The sequence below is a fragment of the Podarcis bocagei genome (assembly GCF_964188305.1).
Source record: "Podarcis bocagei genome assembly, chromosome: Z".
NCBI classification, from domain to species: domain Eukaryota; kingdom Metazoa; phylum Chordata; class Lepidosauria; order Squamata; family Lacertidae; genus Podarcis; species Podarcis bocagei.
The window spans coordinates 29,971,675-29,983,796 of NC_138140.1; the positions used below are offsets into that span (position 1 = coordinate 29,971,675).

Below are 12,122 nucleotides of genomic sequence, written 5' to 3' on the forward strand. Positions count from 1 at the left end.
CAATCCCCAATTCCAGACAATGTCAAGCACCAACTCGTCCATGAAATTCTTTTAAGTTACAGCAACCCCCTCTCCACAAACTCTTGCTTCTAGGTCACCTTGTTCTCTTGGAGAAATCACAAAGGACCTGTTCTAGAGGAACTATTCCCTCACCTGAAGTGGGAAGGATCGTGCTGTGTTTAAAGATGTTAACACTGCTCACAGTGTTTTTAAAATAAGTAACTGAATGTTACTTGTAAGCAACCTTGCTAAGATTTATACCCTGATAGGCAGAATATAAATTAATAATAATGAGAATGTCGTCAACATTAAAGACTTGGAGAGGGGGAATAGCATGCTACTTGTATTGCTATACTTTCAGTCTGGAACCATGGGTGAGATAAGGCTCAGTCAATAATTGTTCAATGTATTTTCCTGCCTGTTTCATTTGACTGGCTGCCAAACAAAGTATGGAAACCACACATACTGAAACCCTGGCCTGAACCAAGACCATAGAAGCTGCAACTGTCTCAAACACATGCAAGATAAATACTGGTTTTCATTAACTGTGTCTCCTGGTTCAGGTCCTGACCAAGTTCCGCTTCAAAGAACCTGCCTTGTAGTGGACAGAGCAGAGAGCATCAACTGTTTAGACCACTAGGAAGCAACAAATGGGGGGGGGACAACTATGTTTCAGGATGTTAGAGCCATGCTGGATCAGGTCAAAATGTAGTCCAACATCCGGTTCTCAGTGGCCAATAAGATGCCTATGGGAAGCCCACAAGCAGCACATGAACCCAGCAGCACTCTTCCCACCAGCATTCTCAAGCAACTAGTATTCAGATATCAGAGTTAGTAACCATGGATAACGTTATTCCTCCATAAATATGCCTAATCCCCTTTTACAGTTGTTCAAGTTGGCAGCCACCCTTACATCATGTTGTACAGAATTCCATAGTTTAACTATGTGCTTGGTGAAGCACTTCCTTCTGTCTTTCCTTATTTCCCCAAAATTCAGCTTCATTGCATGGCATAGGTTCTAGTTTCTACTCTCTACGCGCTTTCTCCATTTCATGCTCAAGTTTATACACCGTTGTCATGTCCCCCTTATTCATTTTTCTAAACTATTATGATACCCCACCTGGAATGTGCGTCTTTCGTAGCTGCTGCAGACTGGGTCAACATTTTCACTACGCTACCCAGCAATATCTGTTTCCTGGCCAGTCACCATCAGTTCAGACCCCATTAGAGTGTATGTAAAGCTAGGCTGTATTTTATCCTTTATTACATGAATCCCATTCACCATTTTAATGCCCATTCAACCCAGTCTGGAGAGATTCTTTTGGAGTTCCCTGGAATCTCTTTGTGTTTTATCACTCAGAACAAATGGGTGTCATCAGTTTCCTAATCTCAATTCATGGCTGTGACATGGACTCCAGCACCATCTCCTTTTAGCATTAACTGAAGTAAAGTGTTTCACCTGCACTTAAATAAATGCACCAGTAGTTTCAAAACCTGATTTCAAATTATGCTAAAAGCAAACCACAGACAGCATTAAGCACAGTGCAGATAACAACACTTTTGTTTAAAGAAAGAAGATAATTTACATGGTAAAGTGGGGAGGGTGAGAAAGAGGGCAGGTAGCTTGCAAGGTGCACCTGATTTCCTAACCATGGTAAAAAGACTAGGAAACGATGCACCAGGTCCATAGCAAGGGCAGCAGTCTTAATGCGGCAAGGAAGCGAGAGGAGAGATAAGATCTGCTTCCATCACACTTTCCATTTAACACCTTTTTAAAGCATTGTTCAGTGGGAAATCATCTTCTTTTTTCTTGGGAAATCTCTCTCTTTTGCAAAACCATCAAAAGACTCTTACCTGAGATACATAACCAGGAGGCACATAGATTGGAGGCACAGAACCATTTGTTGACATCATAGGAACATGTGCTGGACCTAAAAGGAAACCAAGCAACAGAGTGTTCACGTCTGCGTACTGTACTGAAGTGTGTGCAGTCATGGTTCATTTGACAATCTGATAACCTAAATGGTGATCATGCATATGCATACACATTTCATTCTTATGTAAAAGGTTTTCAAAGCAATTTTCAAGCCTCTTCAAAGCTTCAAAATGCCGCAGGGTTTTTGACCAAACCAGGTTGCATAAGAAACTGTATAGCTAGAGTGGTTGATGGACATAAGAAGTGGAAACACAAAGGGATGTATCAGAGATGGCCTTCACAGAAATGGCAAACCTAAGAGAATTTCTTAATCTGCTGGAAATCATCACAGAAAAGCATGAACCAGAGAGATATGTTTTTGAAAAACCATGACTGGTAGAGTCATATCTCAGAAAATTAACACATTAAATTACTGATGAAAAGACCTGAAGCAGATTTTCAAGGACACTAATGATACATCAATGCTATCAATGAATGAATGTATTACAACTTATGTAGATTTATATTGGTAGCATAGTTTATTAATACTTTTAAGTGGCAGTAAACCCTCCCCCCCAATGTACACCAACTTAATGGCCACCCCACCAATGATTTTTTTTAAAAAAACTTACATGTAAATATGTTTAAATCAATGGGCTTAACCTTGGCTTTCCACCCTGCATGGACCAACTGTAATCAAGGATGCCTCCCCAGCACCCTGCTCTGTGCACCAGCAGGCCATACTATGGCTTGCTGGGTCATTTTAACCCAAATAGTTGGAAGTAAATTGGCAAAGCCCATGCTTGGAGGAATTAGTCCAATGGCTACTGCTAAGCCTGCATGTTCTACAATATGTCAAAAAAAAATATACAGTGATGATGTGGGTGTGTGATAATATATATGGGTGATCTAACGAATGGCCTGTTTTCCTTCCCACACGGTGAAGACTGTTCCAGAAACAAAATAATGCTCAATTAGTATTGCTTTCTACTACTAAAGGGAAATTAAACTAATGCAGTGAAAAGACAGCAAGTAGTCTATGCACTTTCAGATCTTTGTCACATCCCACAGGAATTAAGGAACATCTCTCCCTCCACCCCCAAACTTCTACTTCCTCCAAAGCACCAGAAACTGACACAGAGACAGATTGCTGGGTGCACGGAAATATGCCCAATGAAAATTCCCTTATGAAGTCAGACTGGATGAGTTCTGCTCACACTCAGGATCTGACTGTTTATCGTGCTTTGGGTGAGAAAGGTTTCCACCAGATCAAACTAGCAGCATGACCTTGGGTTACACCCACCATGAGACACTTAGCACTTGGCTTCTCTGCATTAGCCACTTCAATTTATTTGCTCCATTGGGAACCTTGTGTGTTCTCTGCTTGTGGACTGGATGATTTAATTATGGACAGGGTGTGTGGATGTGAGGAATGCATGCTGGTAGAAGAGTGACCCTGACTTGTAGCAGGTAATCAACCAAGATGAAAGTTTGGTCCCTCTGAATAAAAACTCTATATTGTCGCAAAATCATAAACATTGGATAGTATGTCCCAGTCACAAGTATTTAATGTACTGACACAAGAAGGCATGCAAAATCAAATAAAAGCAGTTTCAGGTGACAAATGATATAAATGCGTATGAATTCATCACCTGGGATACATTGAATGTGTCCATCTTCAGTTCTAATTGTGAAAGTCTCTCCTGGATTTACCTGTACAAGAATAACCTAAGAACAAACAAAACAAACAATACTTTCAATCACATCTGGAAGCAACACCGTTTCCCAGAACACACACACATGCGAAAATATTGGCAATACAATACTAGTTCTAAACTGTTTCTACAGTTAACTATTCTGTAACTAGGGATGTAAATATTAGTTGTAGCAGCCTTGTAAATAATCCCACAATTATTTTGTAGTAGACTTTATCTACCTGCCTGCTCTGTACACCTATTAGTCATTTATGGGGGGGGGGGGCGAGGTAAATGCTTTTGAACAGCTTTCCTGGCCACATTGAAGCAATTCTTTTGTGCCATACACCAATTTTCTATTGCTTTGTGCCTAAGTGACTTAAGACCATTTACACACAAAACAAACATTTCTATCCCAATTTTAGCTGCTTTCAAAAATTTAGGACTGGGATTATATTTCGGCTGCTCAACCTGTTGAAAGGCAAGAGTATGGCCACAGGCAACATATGAAATCTGCAATGGTCTGTCTGCAGTGGATGCCTGTTTGCTCCTGAGATAGTTCAAGGTGTACACTGTTATCTTCAAAGCCCTCAATGGCCCTGTGCTCAGAGTATCTGTGGGAGTATTTCCTCCAATATACTCAAGGAGATGTACCACATTTGCTTTAACTTTAAATCATTTATATCTGCAGACTTTTTCTGGTACACTGAACAATTTAATCACTTTGGGACAGCTGTCAATCACCTGAAGCTACAATGACATCAGGTGAGCTGTTTTCCTTTGCCCATACAAACCAAAAAGGCTTAGAAAGCATGGGGTTTTGTAGGCACCACCAATCAGCTGATCAGCAATGAGTCACATCTTATCTGTCATATATGATATCAGCTTGTGGGGCAGGTGGGTATGACTTTGCTGAAACAGAGTTGCTGATCCAACAGAAATGTCTGGTAGTCCTAATTAGGTCCATGGGCTAGAAGTTAGGGAGTGAAGTAGCAGGCGATATGGATCAGGCAGCAGCTGAGGACCATAAGAGCTTTTGCCAGTCAGAATAGATAATGTTGCACTAAATGGGCAAATAGTCTCCCTCAGTATAAGGCAGCTTCCCATATAGGTTAAAATATTTTAGAGAAAGCAGCACCCTGAACTTAACAGTATCCATTCTGCAAAACTGTGTGTGGATCAATCATTTTTTAAAATCAGTTGACAGTAACCTAACTAAGCCTTTCTTCTACACACACTTACATTGTGACCAGAGAAGTATAGTGGCAAATTGCATTGTTTCTCAAGAATGTTGCCTCAAGCCAGCTGAAAGTCTACTACCCAAGAATGATGCCCTGTACTTGTTTGATGTGCCCAGAAAATGTGAAAACACATGCTGGAATTAGCCAAGGATAGAACTGTAGAAGGTGATTTATTGCAATATGCAGAAGTGGGAAGGGTTGTAAAGCATATTTTGCATCTGAAAGGTCCCAGGTTTAATCCTTGGCATCTTCCGTTAAGGCTGGGGAAAACTTCTGCATGAGAGTCTGGAGGGCTCTTAGTGTACTCAACTAGATGGATCAATGTTCTGATTTGACAAGGCCAATTCCTATGTGCCTATGATTTTCAAAACATCAGCCACAGTTGTCTTCCTTTTCTACAAGCGTTTGTAGCCTGCAGCTTTCTGAGTAGCTAATTAAATACTTTTCAAGCTCTGAATCAAACATTTTGCCATTATTTTTTGAAAACAACATTCTTAAGGTTTGCTTCTCCCCACAGTGATTCTACAAAGTATGCTTTGTACCATGTTTATAGAACTAAAAGTCAAAATGAGCAGCTTCTCATAGAATTTAGAAATAGTTTTGCTAGCTTGTGCTTTGATTTTAAGCTTAATTTCTCTAAATATGGAAATGCACTTTTTTCACCGTGTTTTGTCTAGAAATGTTACAACCAAAGACAGAAAATGTACATTCAGAAAAGAGCCAAGTCCACACATATGTTGATCATATAATATGGACAGGAAAGGTCAATGATGACCTAACGCCACCAGAAAAATAATTACTGTCAAAATATGTTGTTCATACTGAACAAGCTTTTTTCCCACAAGAACTAAAAGACCAGAAGCCTTTGGATTATATCCAAATTAATAGTCACATTGAGAGCCTTTCTGATTACAGAGCAGGGTAAAAATATTTTAAATAATATAAACTTTCTCCTGCATGAACTTCATTGAATCAAATGCACAGACATTCCGAGGACACCAGGCCCTAAGACTATACAAAGGATACAATAAATAAAACATTTAATTTATTAAAACGTTCAACTTTGGAGTCTTCCCAGGGCTCCCAAAGCTACTTATAATGTGTCATAGGTGGCTGCTTTGGAGAAACTTAAGTCCAACCCCCAGTACTAGCTCTCCACCCTCTGTGGCATGGAACTGGCTGCACAGAGAGGAAAGGCATCTTCAAGGTAGTGAAGAGAACCATGGCAGAAAACAATGTTGATGGATTTCTGTTCCATGAACCCAAGAGCCAACATTCCATGACTGTGTGTCACCATCTTAAAGATTATCCCATATACAGATCGAGACAGATCCAGATTTTAAATCTGCACCTGCAGTTACGTGTTCACACAAGCCCTGAAGTATAAACTTAAGTTAAGGATAATTAACTTAAGACAGGCCATAATGTAATCCACTCACCTCTTGCAATACAGGCACAGAATTAAACTCTCAATGCATAAGTAAAGCCAAGCTGAAGCCAAGCCAAGAGCATGCATTTTATGGCATTTGCTGAATTTACAAAACATATATGTATACATTTCAAATCCATTCTTGAAAATTAGCATGGACTTATTTTACTACATTGAAGATCCTTATCCTCATTCAGTGTACCATTTTTTTTATTATTATTTATGGCAGTCTCGTTATCTTTATTTTCATGTTGGGTAACTCTGCCATCCAGTGAAGTTTTCAAAGACAACCAGCCACACAAAAGAGGAGAACTGGCACGATTAAGGTAGCCATACAAACTGACATTGCTACAGGAGCTGTGTTATACTATTCCCTTGGTATATCTGTAATTACAGAGGGCATGCTCTGAAGACAATAAATCTAAGCGTTTACAGAGTAGAATGTCACCTCTACCAAACATTTTGGCCATTTTCATATCATGCTGGTCCACTTGCCTGTTGTGTGTTGTCCCCATTGACCATATGAGGTAGAAGTGGCACTTCATTCAAAGCGGGTGTGGCTTCTAATGGAGGAGGCTGCTCTGCCATTACAGCGAGAAATGATCATTCGTTGACAGTTCCTTTAAAAAAAATCACCTGGTGAAACAAAAAGAAAACAGTTCCAACATCAGCAAGTTTTGATATTTTGGTTCTGAAACACAGTCCCCTGATCAGAAAAGCTCAAGCACAACAATTCAAAATGTCTGTGCAAGTGGAGATAAGGGGACACATCTTACCAAAAGTGCCCACCTTAGAACTATAATCAGCAGTTTTAAAAAGATGCATGCAAGTGCGACTCGGAGTAACGTAACTAATTTTAGTGTTTGGATTACATTATGTCTGCTTCTGTTCTCTATTAACACATCTCAACACAGAAAAACACTGCAAGAAAGGAAGAGCCCTCAGGGACAGAGTAGCATTGCTGAACAAGTATTCAAATTATTAGTTTAAAAATATAGCTGGTTGTGACAAACATGCTTAAAACATATTTAGTTGCAGGTGGCAACTTGGGGGAGAACAGAACACATGGGTAGCATATTAGGCCTCTTTGCCCAATTCTGGTTTCTAGCACAATGCGAGATTAACATTGTATTCCAGTATTATGAATGACTTGTGAACTTCAGAAATAAATTTCTTAGCCCATCCCAAAGGCTCTGTCTGGGCAAGTAAGAATCCACAAACAGCACATTCCCACTAAAACATTTAAAAATTCAATCAGATTAAAATACCATTTAAAAAGTCGCCCACAGCCTGCCAATTTAACCTTCATCCCTGACAGATAGCCCAGTTGGATACAGTCTTCCAAGCTTCTAAAAAACCATCACATTTGGGCCTTTGAGCATAAGTGGATGGCCTCCCATGGATGCTAACTTTCCGAGTGTAGGGAATTTCTTTTACACAGGAGGCATGTAAATATATGGTCCCCTATTTGCAATCTAAAGTGACACAGTTTTGGGAATGTATTGTGTGTATTCCTGTCACATTTCAATCAACCTTCAAGTTGAAGCTGAAGAACTGCATTCAAAAAGTGTCATTTAATAGCTAATGTCAAAAGTCTATTTGGATACAGTTAATATTGAATAGGGCTGCAAGACTAACATTATAAGACACTGAGATACTGAGGTGTACAATTTAAATATTTTGAAAGATTATGACCTAGTGACTTCCAAACCTACAGGGCAAAATCTGCTCTGCATAAGGATTCCACCCCTTCCCATCCCTGTCTGTACCCACTAAATCCACTATGAAAGCTGGTGTAGCATAATGACTAACAGCTTCAAAAGAAAAACAGAAAAATAGGAACCTGATCTTATTCTGAGAGAAACCCTGCTCCATCTACTTCTACAAGATTTCAGAAAGATCTTTCATTTTCATTTCTTCATAACATTTACATTTGTTTTTCTGCCTTTCCGCATTGCTGAACACAAGATGATTTAAAGCCGTAGAAATAACAAAATATACAACATAGATTACATATCCTATGACAATCCAGAGCAAATGAAGTCATAATAAAAATATGACTTTAAAATAAATAACTTATACAAAAATTCATAATCCATTTAGAATATATTACACAATAAAATTTACTCTAAAAATAGCAGCTCGTGATAATTAAACAGAAATTCACTCTCAACAATTACAATAAACCATTACTAGACTATAATCAATAAAAACTAACAGCAAAGTCACAATACATTAAAAGCCACATAAAAAGATTGAATTGAGCAACAAAGTCACATAACTTTTTATTTGGAGGTATCCAGGGTGAGATCGAACCTAGAACTTCTTCATGTAAAGAATGCATGCAAAGAGACCAGCGAGCAACAGTCCCTAGTGCAAATCTTACCCCAACCACAAATTTACTAGCTGGTTTTAGCCCCCAACACAGGGATAATAATACCATTACAGAGTTGTTGCAAAGGTTATAATGATTACCTGTGTGAAGCACTTTGAACGTTAGTAATAAGCTAAATCATGGTACAGTGGTACCTCGGGTTAAGAACTTAATTCATTCTGGAGGTCTGTTCTTAACCTGAAACTGTTCTTAACCTGAAGCACCACTTTAGCTAATGGGGCCTCCCGCTGCTGCCGTGGCGCCGCTGCACGATTTCTGTTCTCATCCTGAAGCAAAGTTCTAAACCCAAGGTAATATTTCTGGGTGAGCGGAGTCTGTAACCTGAAGCATCTGTAACTCGAGGTACCACTGTATTGCCCTTTACACCCAGAACACAAACACTGGCCTGATTCAGACAAAACAATCTCAGTCAACTGGTTTATTGGACTGGGAATAAATGTTCCTTCTCCCTCTCCTATTCTCCATCCTCCTGTGTACCATAATCCAAAATTTCCAGGGTTTGTTAAGTCACAGCTTCCTGTAATGCCCCAAACAGGAAACTGTAGCTTAATTACTGATTGGAAAGCATGATATGAAACCAGGAACACATCTAGGGGGAAAGAGAAAGCTAGAGGCAGCTGGAGTGGGTGGGGAGAAGGCAAAAGTTTGAGACCAGGTTCCTGTGCAGACATTCCCCTACTTGCTTCACACATGCTATAGCCAGGTCTGGGAAACTCCCAGGACCTAGAATGTAAGACAGCTAGGACAATAGCTGGCTTTTATTTCTTATATTAACTGAAGAAGCAGGTCCACTTCTTCCTCCATGTGATCTAATACCTTAGTATGTACTTCAAAGCTTAAATAGAGTATTGGTTGTATGTTATTATGCCATTTACTGGGGCTATTGTTTTCTTGTGTTTGCTATGTCTGTTGACAGCTCTTGATCTGACATGATTTAAAACATGTGATTTGCATTGAGAGATTGGGTTTTTTGAGTAAACATCAGAAATCCATTATTAAAAGGCTGAATTTTTAAGAGGCACATGTTACAATGTTAATATACAACACGAAGCTGTCCACCGCCTCTTAAGCTGGTGTGACCACTACAATTCACATAAAACCAAAGACCTGCCAGCTTTACTTAATAGAAAAGTCTCCAATAGCCACAACTGCAAAGCCTACTCAGAAGTACCAAACACCCTTAGTGCAGAGCTTTTCAAACTGTGTATCGTGACACGTTTGTGTGTCGGCTACAGTGTGAAGGTGTGTCATGTGAATGCTTCCTGCACTCCTCCTGCGGCTAGAAAGGAGTTAATTTAACCTCCAGTTTAAACTGTATCACAAATTGATGTACCGTATTTTTCGCCCCATAAGACGCACTTTTTCCCCTCCAAAAATGAAGGGGAAATCGGGGTGCGTCTTATGGGGCGAATGCCTGCAAGCCTCGCGCGCCCGGCAGGAGGTCCGACCGGGTGCGCGAGGCTTGGGGCGGCAGCCTGTCGCCCGAAGCAGGGGGAGCCCTCTGGAGGGCTCCCCCTGCTTCGGGCGAGTGTCTGCAAGCCTCGCGCACCCGGCAGGAGGTCCCACCGGGTGCGCGAGGCTTGGGGCGGCAGCGGACTGCTTGCGCGCACCGAGAAGCTTGGGGCCAGCTGAGCTCAGCCCGCCCCAAGCTTCTCGGTGCGCGCAAGCAGTCCGCTGCCGCCCCAAGCCTCCCGCACCCGGCAGGAGGTCCCGCTGGGTGCGCGAGGCTTGGGGCGGCAGCGGACTGCTTGCGCGCACCTAGAAGCTTGGGGCCAGCTGAGCTCAGCCCGCCCCAAGCTTCTCGGTGCGCGCAAGCAGTCCGCTGCCGCCCCAAGCCTCCCGCACCCGGCAGGAGGTCCCGCTGGGTGCGCGAGGCTTGGGGCGGCAGCGGACTGCTTGCGCGCACCTAGAAGCTTGGGGCCAGCTGAGCTCAGCCCGCCCCAAGCTTCTCGGTGCGCGCAAGCAGTCCGCTGCCGCCCCAAGCCTCCCGCACCCGGCAGGAGGTCCCGCCGGGTGCGCGAGGCTTGGGGCGGCAGCGGACTGCTTGCGCGCACCTAGAAGCTTGGGGCGGGCTGAGCTCAGCTGGCCCCAAGCTTCTAGGTGCGCGCAAGCAGTCCGCTGCCGCCCCAAGCCTCGCGCACCCGGCGGGACCTCCTGCCGGGTGCGGGAGGCTTGGGGCGGCAGCGGACTGCTTGCCGGCATGCAGAAGCTTGGGGCGTGCTGAGCTCAGCACGCCCCAAGCTTCTAGGTGCGCGCAAGCAGTCCGCTGCCGCCCCAAGCTTTGCGCACCCAGCGGGACCTCCTGCCGGGTGCGGGAGGCTTGGGGCGGCAGCGGACTGCTTGCCGGCACGCAGAAGCTTGGGGCGCGCTGACCTCAGCTTGCCCCAAGCTTCTGGATTAGCGCAGCGCACCTGGGGGGGAAATAAAATTTTTTCCCTTTATTTCCCCCCCTAAAATCTAGGTGCGTCTTATGGGCCGGTGCGTCTTATGGGGCGAAAAATACGGTATGTCTAAAAATGTGTGTCACCAACATGAAAAGTTGGGAAAGCTCTGCTCTAGTGAGTATTATTATAGATAATCTGGGCAATCGCCATTCAGAGTAGCCCTGATGAGTTTTTAAGAAGTAGTCTTTTAAAAAGCCATAGTGTGTTTTCCAGATTTTCACATCAGAAATGTAAAACTATATATTCTACTGTCAGAGGCACAGCCCTTCTGCATACCAATTGCTGAGACCGCTGTTACACTCAGCTCCTGTGTGCAGATTTTCCATGGGCAGAAGGTTGGCCCTTCTGAAAACTGGATAGGAACTGGATAGGAAGTAGGAAAATGGCATAGGGGATCTGCTGCTCTCTCATCGAATTTTGAACCTTTGGTTTGATCCAGCAAGCCTCTTATGATTTTCCACACTGAAATCAAGGTTCTTAACTTTAGCTGGATGCTCCCCAAATGTTTCAAAAAATAACGGGCACCAGAAGCTCATAATTCAGAACTACTGATTGTTCCTACAGGTGTTCTAATCTATAGATAGGCAGCACACATATAGAAAAGATCTCAATCACTGTGTCACGGAGATGCTCAGACCACATACCCACTCTTCTCTAAACAAGACCCTGCTTACTTCCCTCCAGCTCTAATATTGGAGCCAAGCACTGGGGTGACCAGGAATCACTGTTCTCCCTACATCTCACCTTTGACATGGGAAGAGGGGGAATGGGAAAGGGGGGCTGTGCTGAGACATAGAGTGGGGTCAAGTAGAAGGGGAGCAGCAAGACTCCGGTAAACTAAAGTTTTGGCATGGCTACCAGTGCTGGCCAAAATATGTGAATCCCAATGGAAGCTATTTGGTCTTTCCTGGAAAAGGGCATATAACTTAAGTATAATGGTCTTAATGCTTTCTTGTATCTTGTGGCTCACAGTTATCAAAGCTAATATCACATTCAGATCTGGC

At 42.6% G+C, this 12,122-nt stretch overlaps 2 protein-coding genes across 4 annotated transcripts in view; one reads left to right on the top strand and one right to left on the bottom strand.

Annotated features, from left to right (window-relative positions):
• Positions 1-12,122, top strand: part of LOC308579280 (growth hormone secretagogue receptor type 1-like) — a gene marked incomplete at both ends in the record, with an annotated part of 81,751 nt that overhangs the window by 46,051 nt on the left and 23,578 nt on the right. The window lies entirely within an intron of this gene.
• The window catches only part of FNDC3A (fibronectin type III domain containing 3A), a 57,269-nt gene that overhangs the window by 33,600 nt on the left and 11,547 nt on the right, over positions 1-12,122 (bottom strand). For 2 of the 3 annotated variants that reach the window (XM_081180121.1, XM_081180120.1), the window contains 3 exons: positions 6,775-6,915; positions 3,568-3,643; positions 1,855-1,931 (listed from right to left, as the gene is read on the bottom strand). In XM_081180121.1, coding sequence (XP_081036247.1) covers positions 1,855-1,931; positions 3,568-3,643; positions 6,775-6,867 — 246 coding nt within the window. In that variant the 5' untranslated portion in view covers positions 6,868-6,915. The remainder of the gene's footprint in view (positions 1-1,854; positions 1,932-3,567; positions 3,644-6,774; positions 6,916-12,122) is intronic. The other variant, XM_081180122.1, reaches the window with a different exon arrangement.